This window comes from Pholcus phalangioides, unplaced genomic scaffold (assembly GCF_987345545.1).
Source record: "Pholcus phalangioides strain wild (caught in Gottingen) unplaced genomic scaffold, Ppha-v1.0 ptg000011l_1, whole genome shotgun sequence".
Taxonomy (NCBI): Eukaryota; Metazoa; Arthropoda; class Arachnida; order Araneae; family Pholcidae; genus Pholcus; species Pholcus phalangioides.
In genome coordinates, this window is record NW_028301604.1 from 6110225 (window position 1) to 6128121 (window position 17897).

Here is a 17897-nt window from a genome sequence, read left to right on the forward strand (position 1 = left end):
ACAAACTCCATAGAGTAACATGGGTAGAGTAAACTTACTAACGTTTTCCAAGATCTTGATACTTGCACATTCATGTTTCTGTCGTAAGGGGGGACGATATTAAACAGCTTCAAGAAGATTGTTTTTATTTCTTAATCTATTTCTATATTTTTTTACATCCATTCAGTGGATAGATGCGTGAAATGAATAGAATGTTTTTATAGCATCAATTAATTAATATTAAATTGAAAATATTCAATTAAAATTCAATTAATCGGTCGATTAACCGACTAAAGTTTTTTTGGATTAACCAGCTGAAATTTTCCATTGATTCCCAGCCCTACTTTTAAAGCATAAAAGTAATCTTGTCTTAAGTCATAGGCTTAAAATTTATGACTTAAGACAAGAGGAAAAATTGACAGTTCCTTTAAATTATATAAAAATTAATATCCTTAAGTTATTCAAGAATAAAAGTGCAGTACTCTACGTAAGTCCTTTTCTTATTGTGTTTTGACTTTTTTTTTCCAAGTAAAACTATTTTAAGTTTTTACTGTTTTTCGGATAATTCGAGTTTTTTGGTAATCTGAAGGCGAGGTGACGTCAAAACGGAATTATCGAGTCGCTGTTGTTATATGTATATATGCTCGTACAGAATAATTATTACGGGCAGAGAGATTTCGAGCTTCATAAATCCAATTAAATTTGTTTCACGAAAGCTGAACTTGGTCACTCATAGCAAATGAGTTACAAAGGTAATAGAGGCATGTTGAACTGCTAACTTGATTAGCACGTCAAGCCTCCAGCTTTAGAGAATGGTACAGTAATATTATTGTACGATACATTTGTGTAAATTTCTATAAAATTATCATGCCATTCTGAACGAATATTCTGCTTGTGGACCTGTTCCAGGAGGGAGGGGGTCACTCTTTGTTCTTAACAATGTCAGGAATTTGGAAATCCTAATAATGATCCAATTCATCATCCGAGACTGTTTGAGCACCGGTAAATTTAAGTAATGTATTGACGATTCATCACAGAAGATGTGACCGGTAAGTAGAGCGAATCATCCCTCCTTTCAAAAATGTGAACAGACCGACGCGCTGTCATATGAGTATTACTTTCTTCTCTATGTTACCTAACATCTGCGCTTGTTTTTCAAAATTTCTCGACAGGTGTTTGTCCATACGGCATCTGTAATGTAAGAGTTGTTGGTATGTTGCGTGATGGAGCAGAGAAGAGAATCAATATGAAATTCTGTTTCAAATCGGTTGAAACTGCAACGGAAACCGACAAAATGCTGTGAAATGTGTACGGATATGAAGCTGTATCTCACAAGACAGGTGGTTCAAATGCCTCCGTGAAGATCATGAAAGCTTCGAAGATGAGTCTTGTTGAGGGAGACCAGTGACGAGTAGAACGGCGACAAATATTGACAGAGTTCAGCAGTTATTGTTACGAGATCGGGGTTTGTCCGTCCAAATTATTGCGAAAGAATTGAATATTCCACGTGAAATCGTTCGAACCATTGTAACCGAGGATTTCAGTAAACGCAAACTTTGTCCAAGGTTTACCCCTCATCATCTATCGACGAACAAAAACAACAGCGAATGGAGTCCTGCGGCAACTTTCATCGATTCGGCAGATAATGATGCCAGGGTTTTACAGTCCAACGCTATTCCCAAACTGAAATGCTGTCTTGCAAGATAACTTCATCTCTGACACATTTTGCAGCAATTTGTGATTTCCACTGCAGTCTTCCCAATTTGAAACAAAATTTCATATTGATTCGCTGCTTCATTACGCAATGCACTAACAACACTTACGTCACAGCTACCGTATGAACATACATCCTTCGAGAAATTTTGCAAGCGCAGATGTTAGATAATATAAGGGAAGAACGGAATGCTCATGTGACAGCCAGCGAGTTTTTCACATTTTAAAAAATGTGAAAAGAGGGGTGATTCATCCCACTTACCGGTCACACCTCGTGTTAACCAATCACCGGTTAATGTGATAAATTTTCAATAGTTATCAAACTTACCAAAATGTGTTATAATTATGCATAATCACTAAATTTATTAATCGTTTGCGGTAACATTCGTATGTAAGTGCATTTTAAAAACAACGTATTTAGAGACAATTTTTTTTCTTTAATATTATTTTTCTGTTGTTTTTATCAGGTCGATTTGCGCCACAAGGATGAAATCCCCGGGACCAATTTGGTAGAAGTTGGAATTGATCTCACGGAATTCTACCTCAGCGTCGAATGGGATATACTTGACGTTCCAGCCGTACGTCACGAAAAATATTACACGTGTTGCGAAGAACCATACGTCGATATTACATTTAACATCAGCATGAGAAGAAAAACTCTTTTCTATACAGTAAATTTGATTATACCCTGCATGGGCATATCCTTTCTCACTGTCCTCGTATTTTATCTACCATCCGACAGTGGAGAAAAAGTCACGTTGAGCATTTCAATTTTGCTTTCCCTCACTGTCTTTTTCCTTCTCTTGGCAGAAATCATTCCTCCGACATCTTTAGTCGTGCCACTGCTTGGCAAATATCTATTGTTCACCATGATTCTTGTTACCCTTTCCATTTGTGTAACTGTTGTGGTACTCAATGTACACTTCAGGACTTCGTCCACTCATAAGATGGCTCCGTGGGTAAAACGAGTCTTCTTGCAGATGCTGCCTCGCCTGCTTCTCATGAGAAGACCTCTTTACTCGGCTGATCCTAGGAAGTTTATGGTTCGAACCTGTAACGGCACTGAGCTAAGGGACCACAGTGGAACATGCCCCAGGAGGAAAAGCTACGATGTCGAGTACGCTGGAGTGGAAGCCGAATCGGCTCAATCGCCACAATACAGTGGGTGCAGGATACATGGCTATCCACCAAGGGTAAACAGTGGTGTGCCTGATGAGAATGGCAGCTCGTCTCCTCCACAGGAGCGGGAAAGTGAAAGCCCTCAACCCGCACCTGGAACGGTGATGCGGCTGCATTTTTGTCCCGAGTTTCAAAGAGCTATGGAATCTGTTCACTTCATCGCTGATCATACGAGAAGATATGAAGAACATATTGGTGTAAGTAATCCCTAAATTATACAACTTAAATACTTCATTTCTGCATATATTTGGTTAAATTGTCCTTGCAACTACTTCGAGTTTGCGTGGCTTTTCTCCTTTCAATCTATAGATATTCATCATATACAGGGCGTCCGGGCTAAAGGTATCCAAAAGTAATGGCCTATAGTTAGGGAACCGTGCACGATTACTTATAAATTTGAGTTGTATTGAAGAGAACAACTCTTGAAGCTCATTTGCAGGTTAATAAAATTCAATGTGAGCACCCTTAAAGATTTCACAGATGTCCAAACATTATTCAATCTCTTGCGAAGTTTTCATTAGCATTTGATATGTTATCAAATCAACTGCTGCAGACGCTGTTTCAAATCATGAGGGAGGCTTCACATTTCACTCAGTTCGTATATGGTGTTTAACATGCGTCACTGATTAACATTCAACGAGCCTAAGCACGCACTTAACTTTATGTTGTGGCGTTCACATTCTACTACTAAGCCGTACATACACCTCGTAAATATTTGTCTAAGAAACTTCTAACGAATTGCTGCCTGTCGGAATGTGCCATAGATGTATTGTGTACCATCGTCAACTGTGTTTCTGAGGAAAGCCTGTTATTTGTTCCAGAAGTGGTGAAATTTGTCTTGCGATTTCGGAAGTAAACAACTCGGCCTACGTCACGTACTATGCGTGAATTTTAAATGTGTAGACCTGATTGTGCATGTGTGCGTAGATTCTTTTCAAATGGCGGCTCGCATTTCCACCTTGAAGTTTAAAAACCACAGAAAACTGACTTTCATCACAATGCTGGTAGCGACTGCTGCAAAAAGCGTCTCAAAGCAGCTACTACTTTACTGTATACCAACTCCGGTCATATATTGCCATACGGCAATTCTCAACCAGTGGAGTTGGGTGGGAAATGAAGGCGCCATCTATCGGTGTTCGCCCAGGCTCGGTAGGTATAGAACTTGTTTCTTATGTTCTTCCCGGATTCGAACCCGTGGATCTTGACGGTAACCTTCATGATGAAAGATGAGCATCTTACCACTGCACCAACCGGGTGCTCTTAAAGCAGCTGTTAACAATGCGCATGTGCGACTTTTGATAGAAGGATAAAAAACTAGAAGCAATACCCTATCGATGATGTAGCACTTTCATTACAAACTATGCGTTGTTCTCTCAGTATAAACCCTTATTTTTGGATACTTTTAGTCCGGGCACCCTGTATTAGTAAGCATAATCGTTTTTTTTTTAAACCATACTCATAAAAACTAATAAGTGGTTTTTTTTTGCATTTATTTATGAATTGACGTTAGGTATTCATAACAAATGCTATATGGGTATGAATGAATAAAACTCTTCTGCCTTGTTAAGAGGAGAGACTAATTCTGCAGTTATCGATATTGCAGTTACAGTATGGTTTCTGCTCCCATTATAGAATTGCGATATACTTATCTTGACCATTATGTTACCAATATTAAATTCCTAAGGGTAGCCCAATGCAATATTGCTTTCCAGATCATGCTCTGTTTGATAAATAGTACTAAACTATAGTCTTCACACATGATTTCTAGAGAATGAACCTTCCTAAATTTAGAACAGTCACTGGCTTTTCTATCCTCAGTAATGTTTACTGTATTGATATCACCGTAACGATTTCACATTCTCCATTTCAAACTGGCATCCCAAAATGAAATCAGATTTCTGTAATAGGTCCAAGACAGAGAATGTCTTGTATCACTACCGGACACTCGGCTCATATCCGACGGAAAACAGGTGTTGCATAACTTAATTGCATTTGTCAAAGAGAGAAGACACATTTCGAGCACCAATAACCTTCTACGCAGAAATGTTTGCTGAAGGCCCAATAACTGCGCAGCTAATGCTTTGAATACTCGACCGTTTTCACTTCTTGGTTAAGTATTTTAGAACTGACAACAGTAGTTAGTTTGAGTCGTCTCTGAGACGCGGAAATGATTACAAAATAAATTATTCACCAGCAATATTATTTTTGTTCGATAAAACTTTTCTCCTTTCTAGTTTCTCGATGCTTATATTATCTAGAAAACCAAGATAATATCACCCACTATATATTATTCACATCAGCTACAGTATAAAATTTTCCTACTGTAATGGGTATAATTCAATCATTGTAATAAAGTTGTGAAACGTAATTTCTTAAGATTTAAAGAATTTTATGCTACCCCATTTTTATTAATTTTATGTGTGAGACAATAGTCAATTACTTATTCTGCATCGGAAATCCATGCTGACGTGCCAGAGAGTCCAATGTAAGCAATATCTTGCGAATTACACTGTGTGATGCCACCTATTGACGTATGAAGAAAGCCAAATCATGTCACGAATCTCACAAGGCCACAGGAGACAATGCTCGCTTAAACTGGCTCAGTAATAGTATCAGATGCGTTCAGCTGACATTTAATGAGAATCCTGTCGTATGTCTGACAGATGAAAGCCACGTGAACATCCGTTTTTGACAGGTTAGCCTCGTTCATGTCCTATATTTATTCTGGTGAGCTCGGCTTCATCCAACAGAAGAATGCGCAACCACATAATTCTAGAACGTGCCAATCATGATTAAAAGAGCAATCATTCGAGCTGCAGGACATAATCTAGACAACCTTATCAAACATATTGGATTGTCCATGTAACGTTCCGTGGAACTGAGAAATGCAGCACCTTACATAAAAACTGAAATTTGTACCACTCTACAGGATGCTTCTGCAAGCTCTTAGAATCCGTCCCTCTATCGCATTTCTACGAACCCCAAAGTGGTAAATACATGTCTAAGTATTTTACTAGCGTATTCTGGTCCTTAAGTGTGTACTGTACAGTCAATAAATATATACACCAGAATACATGATTCAGAACACTTGGTACAGACGTTAATTGGTTGTATAACACACCTAAACCAGCATTATTGATGTCGAAGCGCTATAGCAGAGGCATCAAAAAGCATCGCAGCACTTCACACAGAAGCAAGTAGGTAACATATTTTTTTCGACGGATTTGTTGCAATATATACAATTAACCATCCGAGGTTCAAACATGATAAAGAAAGATCGTTTTCACCTAATACTCAAACACTGAATTTCTTAGTTACTCAAATACTGCCCTTCTCCCATGAATTGAACGTGGTGAGCTCATTGCATGGTTCCATTCCCTAATATCTCTCCTCTCTTGACCTCCTTGTCAGAGGTCATCTTTTGGGCATTGTACACGCGATCCTTATTCAAACTACTAAGGATTTCATCATCAAAATCAATGAGGTTAATCTGTAATGTGTCTAAATACAATTTCACTTAGATACTTCTTCATATTCGATCAGACATTCCATGACGAAAAATGCTTTTTAGGGGTGTTCTATCACTTTTAAAAGTTTATACCAAGTCTTTTGAATCACCTTGCATAAATATATAAATACCGTGTGTTCTCAAAAACCTGCTTTAAATAATGAGAAATGGAAATCACGCATTGCACGACATCATGATATATATATATTTACGTTCTTAATAGAGAAGTTTTCAATGCGTACTTGTATATTCAACCACTGGCTTTAACGACCTTAAATTCTGGCGAAAATTCATGAAAATACACTGCTTGTTAAAAAAAAAAGTCGGACACTAGCACTTTGTTGGATCACCACAAAAATTGAACATGCATTTCCGGCGTGGCATTAATTTATTAGGTTAGGCAACACCTATTTTTAGCCAAACTTTCATCAGTTTTCCAAGATTTATGGAATTTATACGAAGAGTTCAATGACTGCTCAGAACACCTCTATAATAAATTCCATAGGCGCTCGGTTGGATTTAGGAGGAAACTTATGGATGACAATCCAAGTATCTAAATGATGGATCGTGCTCTTTCAACCACTTTTCCAGAGTTTCAGACAAATATATTTTGACATCGTCATTCTGAAACATGTCATCGTCTCCAGAAAAAAAATATTATTGATGGGTAAATATGGTCATTGAGTATGCTAAAACACTTGGCAGACTTCATTTCTTTGCTGACCCTAGTCCAGAAAAATAGAAACAACACTCGATCACAACGCTTCATCTTGTGTCTTGCGTAAAAGGTAACCAATAAACGATATGAAAGTGAACCATGGGCATTCATTACACTGCTCAACAAAAAAAATGTCCTGTTCCTAACGAAATTTTAATGTTTTTTGGATATATTGGGGCTGTTGACTTTGGAAAGGGCGTTGGTTTTGCCGGCTTGGTTCTAGTCTTTGGGATAAGAATAAAATTAAATTTCGATTTTAATACATAAACGGCGCACAAATCACATTGAAACTATGAATCAAATAAACACAGTAAATCATTAGCAAAGATATTTAAATTATTTTAGAGTCATTTTGGGGTGCTGATTCTGAATCTGGCATTGGTTTTGTCAGATTGGCTCTAGTTTTTGAGATAAAGGGAAAATTAAATTTCAATGGTAATACATAAGCAGCGTACAAATCGCATTGTTGTGTGTATTATCTCAAAAACTAGAGCCAATATTCGGTAAAAAAAATTGTCACATTCGGTATCAGTGTTCCAAAATGACTCTAAAATCACTGAAATATTTTTGCTAGTGACTCACTATATTTATTTATAGTGCATAGTTTCAATGTGATTTGTACGCTGTTTCTGGTATTACCGTTGAAATTTAATTTTCACTTTATCTCAAAAACCATAGCCAATTCGGCAAAACCAACGCCAATTCTATAATCCACACCTCAAAATGATCCTAAAATCACTGAGAAATCTTTGAGAATAAAATCAGCGTTGAGCAGCGTTATAACTCAGCTGTAGTAGAGCAACTTCTACTTACCTCTAAATACACGTTATTCTACACACAAACGCTTCTTATGCGATAGTTTTACAAAAAATCCTCTGTCAATAAAACTGAACGTTTCTCGGAGTTTGTTTGTTTGTTTATTTATCTTTGAATCGCCTATTGTTATCATTTTCTATAGAGAATTCTTAAAAATAGAGAGAGAGCGAGAGAGAGAGAGATGAAATTGACAATAAGTTATTGGTGGGCACGAAACTTACAATGACACTCACATCGCATTCCCAAAAAAGATGAATAAGAGGCGTGTCATGTGGAATTCTGGCATCTTGAAGGGGAGAAAAAGACAAAAAAAAAAATAAGATTCTGGAAGGGGGGCCTTAGGTGAGTACTTGAAAAGCAATTCAGAAAGAAACAGTGAATTGAAGAACAGGAAATCGGAGAAATTTTCTGGATACTAAGCTTAGATATCTTTAAAAAGAACCGATGTCGGGAAAGAAAAAGAGCGAAAATCTTTTTGACTTTTTTATCCATGGAATTGGTTTTTCTACCAAGATTCAACTCACTGAATTTCTTTTTTTGGTTTCCTTCGTCTATATATAAGAGAAATGCCACGCAGCTGGTTAGTCAGAAAAGGAATCTCTAGGATCGGATTACCTAACCTTTTCCTTTTAAATCGTGAATTGGTTTCTAGAATTCACCAGATAAAATAACTTCACGATAAAATGAGCTCAAAACTTACTGAACGCATAGGTGAGTTCATATTCGCATTCGATTGGTTTAAAAATAAGCTTGAGTAAAAAACTCAAGCTTTATTTATTTTATTTTATTTATTTTTTGTTATTCTCTCACATACAGATATGTATGAGGACTTTAAACAATACATTGTCTAGTGATATATTCAATGAATTCCGTTTTAATGTTAATCGGATACCAGTCGCACAGAACACAAGTTGTTCGTTTCATGCCCTTCCCCAAGGGTGGGGCTGACGGGACTCCAGCCTTGGGACCCGGGACGGTTCTTACTTTTTTTTTGTTTATTTTTTCACACTGTAAGTTCATTATGGAGGGGCTCGTGAAAAATCTGACTAGGGGCCTGCTGAAGATCACGGCCTTGGGGTGCTGTAGCAGGATGTTTGGCCATGGTCTGGGCTAAAAGTATGAAAAAGTAACGGTTTATACCAGGTGTCTTCAACGCATGGCCTACGGGGCACATTTGGCCATTTGAGTTTTTTTTGCGTGGCCCGTCGATCATTTTCAGAAATTGGTTGAAAACGATGAATTCTAGAATAAATGAAAGAAATAATTGCAGAATAAATGAAAAAAATAATTGCAGAATAAATGAAAAAAATAATTGCAGAATAAATGAAAAAAATAATTGCAGAATAAATGAAAAAAATAATTGCAGAATAAATGAAAAAAATAATTGCAGAATAAATGAAAAAAATAATTGCAGAATAAATGAAAAAAATAATTGCAGAATAAATGAAAAAAATAATTGCAGAATAAATGAAAAAAATAATTGCAGAATAAATAAATAATTTGCAGAAGAAATAATTTTTGAAACAAATAGTTTAAAAATAAGTGAAAAAAATAACTTATAAATCAATGAGAGAAATAATTTCGTAATTTTTGGTAGAAATTATATCGCAATCAATAAAAATATAATTGCATAATTATTTGAAAGAAATTATTTCAAGATATATTGAGAAGAGAGAGAGAGAAAAATAATTTTGGAATTACTGAAATAAATAATTAAAGAACCGTTTAAAGTGGTTTCAGATTGGAATTAATCTCAGAATTAATTAATTTAATCAGTAATTAATCAAAAAAATTTCAGAGTTGGTGAAAAAAATATTTCAGAACCAATCAAAATTAATAATTAATGAACTAAATAATTTCATAAAAAATAAGTCTTCAATGAATTTTGTCCTTTTTAACTCGGTCCCCATTGGCCCCTTCTATTACCTTTACAATGTCACTAAATTACATGTTTGATGGTCCGCGGGCTTCATGGGGAAGTTTCTGGCACACTATGTCTGAAATATTGAAGACCGACCCATGACATATATCGAGTTTTTGCTAATCTGGTATGACCTCTTCCTCCTAACCAGATCATGTTGCACCCGCTGCTCTGGTAAAATCGGGAATATTGTTAAATTCTGAACTTTTATGATACACTGTTATAAATTTTATTCATTCTCTCATCACACAAAATGTTCATTTTTGTTAATTTATTTTGATATCAAATTAGAGTCTTCAGATAGAGTGAAAAATATTGAAGTATACATTAATAGTAGTAATCATCTACGATCATTATGGTAATTTAACGCATGTCTTATAAATACAGGGATTGCACTGTTTTCTATTAAGGTCGCACATGCACGCGGTCGACAGCTGCTTTGAAACGTTTTTCGTGGCAGTTGCGCTGATTGCCAGCGTAGGGAAGCCCACGCGGTCGACTGAAATTGTTTTCTGTGATTTTACAATTTTAAGTTGCTAATGCAAGCCGATCTCTCATTGAAAGAAAAGTCTATCCACAAAGAGCAGCCAGGCCTACAACATTTAAAATTTACGCATGGTACGTGAGGCAAGCACTTTAAACTGATATGTTGTTTGCTTCCGAATTTGTTAACACAGATGACAACGCTTCCGGATTACATAATAGATATTCCTCAGAAACAAACTTGATGATGACACACATCACATAAATGGCACTTGCAACATAAACCAATTCGCCAGAAGTGTCTCAGATGAATTTTTACGAGCTGCATGTCTGGTGAAATTGAAGCTTCTCAAATGATTTGAAACTGCGTCTGCAGCGGTTCATTTAATAACACCTCAAACGCTATTCAACCCTTGGCAAGGGATCAATTACCGTTTGGACATCTGCAGAGCCACCAAGGGTGTTCACGTTGAACTTTGTTAGCCTACAAATAAAACTGAAGAGTTGCCGTCTTCTATGCAACCTAAATTTATAATTAATCATGTGTGGTTTTCTCACTATAAGCCGTCATATACTTTTGAATACCGTTAGACCGGGCACCCAGTATTTCTGAAGATTACGCTTCATTTTCAGTGATTAAATAATGCAATCCAGTTTATTTTTTTATATCATAGAAAAATTCCTTGGAAAACATACATGTACGACAAATTATTGGATAACCTAAAATCATTATAATTTTTTCTTCATTATCTTTGCGAGTAGCTTCTCGCTTATCTGATCTGTTGAGCAAGTAACCATCAATCTTAGTTTTATCTGGAAAACGAATTCGAGATTTCCCCATCGATTTTAAGACAAGTGAATGAACTTACGTCTGTCTATTTAGAGTAGACGGAAAAGTCATTTCATAAGTATCAAAAAACTATTTTCATTAAACTTTTGACTTTCTGTTTGTTTTTTAACCTATTTTTATAGTCTAGCATTATCTCAGCAATTTATCTATTTCCAAATTGGATATTTAACAGTATACAGAAACTATAATATTCCTAGCACAATTGAAAAATGCCGAATTTGTAGGATATCAATCTATTTTAGGAATCGATATTCCGGTCCCAAACGCCATGTTAGGTAATGATTAGCATACGCTAATTCTCATTAGACTTTACCGAAAGCTGATTCTGCGCATTCATTCGATCGATCAATTCAACGAAACTTGTTTGGAACTATTAGAAAAGCAAGTAAAACCGTCAATCGTCTACCAATCTTCAATATTAAATGCCAAGTCACTCAATGCGATTAGACGTTCAGTATTGGAATGTTCATTAGTGTCATTTGACAGCGTTCGCTTTAAGTAGGTGAAATACAATGAGCTCATTCCATTTTGAATCGAGTTTGTCGGCTTGAGGCATCGTGTGTCACGCATAAAATGATTTTAACACAATCGAAATTAATAGTATATTTCAAGTATGTTATTACGTATAAGAAATAATACTTTTCACATTGATTTCAAATAAACTTGAGTGTAATAAAATATTTATCTAAAGTGTGTGCGTGACATTCGAAAAATACGTGTTTGAAAGGATTGGTATCGTTTGAATTGAAATTCTAGAATTAACTTCTACTTCTGAAATCGGATGGTTAAAATTAAAACAAAATGAAACATTTTATGCATAATTGTAAAATATAATTACCTTTTTTGAAAGCTAAAAAATTTTTTGTAAGTTCTAATACTTTTACATCGAAGTAAATTAATTAAATGATCTAAAATACCTTTAAGAAATATGAAAATCTCTTTTTATTTCAGAAGTCATACATTATAAAAAGAACAGGGTATACATAAAGTCATATCCTTATATACCCTTTAACTTTTAAGTGACTGAAACATACACTACTGTAAACAAACATACTGTACTTTCAATTCGAAAAATTATCTAAATAACCTGCTCATTTTAGGCATGTCATTTCTTCTACTAAGAGCTAACGCGGCCTATATCTCATCAACCGTCCGTCGAAGAGGTATGATTCCAGTTTAAAAAATACTCAAAAGTCGTTCAAAAATTACCCTGTACAAGTGTTGAGAGTGAAAATACAGCGTGTAAAAAAATAAAAAAATAAAAATTTTATACGGCCCCCTGTGCTCTAACTTTCAATTAGAAAGTTGTTGCCCTGCCTCTCCTGATGCCAACAAAAAAATTCCACGTTTCTAAGTGTGATATTCACAGAACTATTCGAATTCGAAAAACGGAGGAAATTTGGGAAGAACAGCGTTAAATGCGGAGAAAGCGTTTTACCGGCATTTTTATGCTGTCCTTTCCCAAATTTCCTCCGTTTTTCGAATTCGAATATGTCTATGAATATTGCACGTAGAAACATAGAATTTTTCCATTGGCATCAAGAGAGACAGGACAAACTTTCTAATTGGGCGTTAGAGCACAGAGGGGATCGTATAAAATTTAGATTTATTTTGTTACACACTGTATTTCCACTCTCAAAACTTGTGCAGGGTAATTTTTGAACGCCTACGACGAACGGTTGACGAGATAAAGGCTGTTCTAGCACTTACAGGACACCCCGTATACTGAGACATAAAATTTAATTTTTTATACGGTCAATTGTCCTCTAACGTCCAATTAAAAATTTGTTGTCCTGTCTCTTCTAAGCCCAAAAGTTAATTGCGTGTTTTTAACTGCAACATTAGCCGATATATTTCAGTTCAAAAATCGATGGAAATAACAGCATATGTTTAGAGACAGAAAAATTCAACGCATTCTCTTGCAGTTGCAGTTTATTAAAACTTTTATAAATTCTGAGGTGTTCCACGAATTTCAATCAGCAGTATCTCAGAAAATATTGAATTCAGAAACATCGATTTCTTTTTCTTTTTTTTTCTTTTTTTGGACTCACAGAAGAGACTGTTAGCAACTTTGTAATTGGAAGTAGAACGACAAGGTATAGTATAAAAAATTAAGTTTTGTATCTCAGTACATATACCGCCTCTGTAAAATGTATATCTTAAATAGGCAGTGGCGTATTTACAGGATATCTTAGCTGGCTATAGCCCAGGCCGGCAAGTTCAGAGGGGCGGCAAATTTGAGGAATGAGCGACCAAGTAATAGTGGAATGGAAGAGAAGAAGGAAGTGGAGTGGAATGGAGTGACCAAAACATTGTGCAAGCATGTGAGTGACCAAAACATTGTGCAAGCATGTGAGTGACCAAAACATTGTGCAAGCATGTGAGTGACCAAAAGAGTGACTTGGAGAGTGTGTGAGCATGGAAGTCCAAAAGAGTGACCAATAGACAGGTTGTACTAGGTTGCACTTGCAGGAGTAGGTGGAGACCAAGCGGGTCATAACACAGGGTGACGAATTCGGGGAAAGATTAGTCAAGAAAATTAGACTATAATGGTAGAAAGACGGCCAAATTCATATAGCTCAATGGCTGCAAAGCCATAAATGCGCCTCTGTAAACGATTTATGTGATAAAGGGTGTGCAAGGATATATGACTTTATACGCCCTGTATATTTCTCATTTATCACTATTTTTGTCCTTTAATACGATGTATTATTTTCATCTCATTATATTGGCAGGTGAAAGAAGACTGGAAATACGTAGCAATGGTTCTTGATAGACTTTTCCTTTGGATTTTCACCGTGGCTGTCTTGGTAGGAACGTGTGGTATTATTCTTCACGCACCGACCTTGTACGATACTCGAGAGCCGATTGATGTAAAACTCTCGGAAGTTGCTATGGCCACAATGCATCACCACAGGAGATCGTGATGATGACGAACCCATGACACATTTTTCATCTGTTTGCTGAACTGCCAAGTTTTTAGTAAACACTGATTGGCCAGCTGGCTATATGACTCTCAATTAGTGTAACATAACCTAAAAATTTCAAAAAATTGCCAGATACTCGCGACTGCTACGAAAAATTGATTGAAGCATGATAGTGTATTCGTGATCGTCTCAAAATATCAGAAATCCCCAATCCCTGCTCTTTTATTAGAAAAAATAGTGAAAGAATTTGAATGAAAAAATTTTAATTGAAACATTAGAGTGAGAGAATTTTTTTTTGCAATTTATGAAAAATGTTAAAAAACATATTTCTTAGTTCAAATATACTATATATAAATAATTTTTTAAGTATTACAAATTGACATATCCACTGACAATTTGTTTTCTTACTGTGCGCCAGTTGAGCCAATCAGAAATTATTATAACCAGAAACTATTTTTCGGGTAAATCGAATGAGTGCTATGAAGAATATAACTGATTTTTTCAAGCATAAAAATTTATAAAACCAAGGCTTTTTCGTACTTGCAAAAATTTAATTCGATTTTTCTTGGATGCAAGGGTAGAATAACTTGATCGAATGATACTATTGCCGGTGAATATTTGTTGGATGCAGTATGGTATATTCAGCAAGAGAATAAAGTTAAATCTAGCATCATCCAAGGCTCTTCTTAGCAAACTAAGCATCCGCTACATGGTGTGATAAACGGGCAGAATGCAGGGGATACGTTGGCGGTCAGTCATACATTTCATAACTGAAAATCAATGTTGTTCGGCAACTATAGAAGCGAAATATAACTATTTGTAAAGCTGTGGATGTAAACCAGCGCTATATAAACTTCTTTTGAGAATAACTCGACTGGTGATTCTGTCGGTAATTTACTTGGATTAAAACGTCCATTGCTCAGGGGACTATGTATGACACGAGCTTAGTTCGGGAGATATTGATTTTAACTGATAACACATTTATGCAGTTTAGCTTCCTTGGCTATGCATTTAAATGTATATAGTGCGTATACTGCACTTCGAGCTCTTTTATGGTCATGCAAATATTTGTCATGTCGTATACGTTAACTATATCGGACTGTTAGGTTAGTTATTAATTAACATAACATCGCTATATTTGAGTATGGTGAGTAGAAGAATGTTAATCCTGGATGTTTTAGTAGGATGATATTCGTATTTGAAGAAAATTTGTTTTTTGTTTTAGTTTTATGCTGCTTACATAATCGTCGTTTTCATCACGAACGAAACTTCATATTTCTGAAATAATTGTATAAATTAACAATTGTATATTTTATATATGATAACGAAATGTTATTTAAAACTTTATTTAATTATAAATGAACTAAAAAATGTACAGGGTGGTTGCAAAGTTCGTGACACATTTTAAAAGTGAATATAAAATCAACCAATTGATATATAAAAAGAACACACACACAGTTTACGCTAAAATACTCATCATGGCGTAGTTTTTTTTTGATATATTGAAAAAAGAATTTTAAATTTCACTCACGGATAGGGCGGTGTCACAAAAAACTCATATAAGCGACGTAAATAGTGCAGCATAGTGTTTATTAAGATCTGCATCAAAGAAAATTATCACATTTCAATAGGAGCAACCTTTGTAACTTGGACTATATCTGAATGGTAGTCAGTTTCTACCTACACTATATCTGCTAAAAACCATTTTGAGGAATCGCGATCAGATTCTTGATGTTGGTTATACGTGAGACGCAAACTTATTCTTTGACACATCTCTACAAGAAGAAATCAAGAGGGTTAAATCTAGAGGCAGAGGAATCCATCATCGACCAGGTAATTTGTGATTGATCATTTTGCCATCTACACTATTTGTGTAGCATTTTATGTGTTATGTCGAGCTTTTCTATAATACACGCCATCTGTGAGAGATATTTTGAACTGTTTTCTTTAATTTATCAGAAAAAATCTCTACGCCATGATAAGTATTTTAGCCAAACCATACTTTTTTATTTAAATTCGTTTTATTTATCAACTTTGAAAACATGTCCTGGATTTTTCATTAAAAATTTTGGTATGACGAAAAAAAAAATCACCGCCTGGCGCTGAGTTTATTGTGCACGTCCTCCGGCAATCATGTAGCGGAGGCAAATGTCCCACATGATTGTGAGATTTAATGTGAACTTTATCATCAGAGGCCTTTGATAAAAAATATGATATTACGTTTTGCATGGAAACACACCTTGCGCTAAAATACAATTTTGTTTCCTTTTATTTTGTGAAGCGGCTATGGACTATATAAATTGTGAGCTATTTGGAAATGAAGGAATCATCCTATCCATTTGTTACAGCTTTGTTATGTATGAAGTATTGACGCGATTAAACAACAATGCATAATCTGAAAATTTTTATTGTGTAAGCATAAAAGAAGACATATACATTTACATGAGTATGAAAAAATATATATATATATATACATATATGAATAAATAAAATAATACGATATATATATACAGTTGTTGACGCAAGTAGATAAAATATGTCGTACACGTTTGAAGTAGTTGAAACTCGTTAGTTGTACTTAGAGACGTATTCGATTTTGCTGTGAATTGCGCAGTGAATGATAGATTGTAAGACAGTTTAACAAAAAAATTATAATTATAATAATCCACGGGGGTCACGTAACTTTTAAAAAGCGAATTAAACTGTCTATTACAGATTACTTATTTCATGATCATTTTTTGTTCATTCATTTTGATCTAATGCATGCATAAATGGCTTAGACAGAAGCTCTATTAAATGAGTAAACAAAATGTGTGAACACAACTGGAATTTGTTCGAGTGCAATATACACCAAGATATTGTTTTAAATATCTTAAATTTCTATGCGTTTTCAAGTCGAATATTTTGAAAAGTCATTGTATTCTTATCTCATTATACAAATTCAGCAAATGCAATATTGATGATCATCAGTATGTGATTTCATTCCTTAATTTATAGTTCAAAATCTCTCTAACTTTTTACTAATACATTTTTTATAGTAAAATATAATTTTCATATCAGAAACTATTTTTCGTGCTATTGTAAATAAAAAATATGATACTCTTAAAAATTACATTCATATTGGTGGTTCTCTTTTTTCCAATCAAAAAAGTATGAAGACCTTTAAAATTTTATATGAAAAGTAATAAAAATTTCCATTGAGTTTTGACTAGGAATAACATTTAACTGAGTTCTTGAATTTGAAGCTATATTTTAGATTGAGTTGAAACGAAAATTTAATTGAATATTCATTTTGCAATCATAAGAACACTATAATTTATATCATATCAATTACATTACAGACGTAATTTCTTGATATATTTCGGATTTAAAGAAAAGTCACATGAGGAAAATTAATTTTCCGGGAGAAGGAATAGCAATAAAATTTTAAGACACGTTTTGTCCTAGACAGTTTGTAAACTCAGACTAACTACATGTATATTGATATTTTTTTTACTTATTCAAATATATTCCCAGACAGTATACAAGCAGTACGAAATTATTAGCTGCCTCTCGAGCACATTTCAAATCAGGGTAAAAACTTTATGAAAAAGATTTCGCAAGACATCTCAAAAGTTTTCCTCAAGTTTGGAACAAATTAAAAAATTGGAGTAAATATTTATTCATTCAAAACTTTGATGGAAATTGTGAATTTTATTTGAAGTTAAGTAATATAGTTCTCTGTGATGGTCGGAGACAAGTGCCAGACAAGATATTATACTTCATAAGAAATACTCTAAATATGATGAAATTGACATTTGTAG

At 34.8% G+C, this 17897-nt stretch overlaps 1 protein-coding gene across 2 annotated transcripts in view; it reads left to right on the forward strand.

The window, feature by feature from the left end:
• LOC149079983 (acetylcholine receptor subunit alpha-like) overlaps positions 1-17096 on the forward strand; it is a 217503-nt gene extending 200407 nt beyond the window's left edge. For both annotated transcript variants that reach the window (XM_089238903.1, XM_089238904.1), the window contains 2 exons: positions 2160-3068; positions 13903-17096. In XM_089238903.1, coding sequence (XP_089095029.1) covers positions 2160-3068; positions 13903-14094 — 1101 coding nt within the window. In that variant the 3' untranslated portion in view covers positions 14095-17096. The remainder of the gene's footprint in view (positions 1-2159; positions 3069-13902) is intronic.
• The last annotated feature ends 801 nt before the right edge of the window (positions 17097-17897 follow it).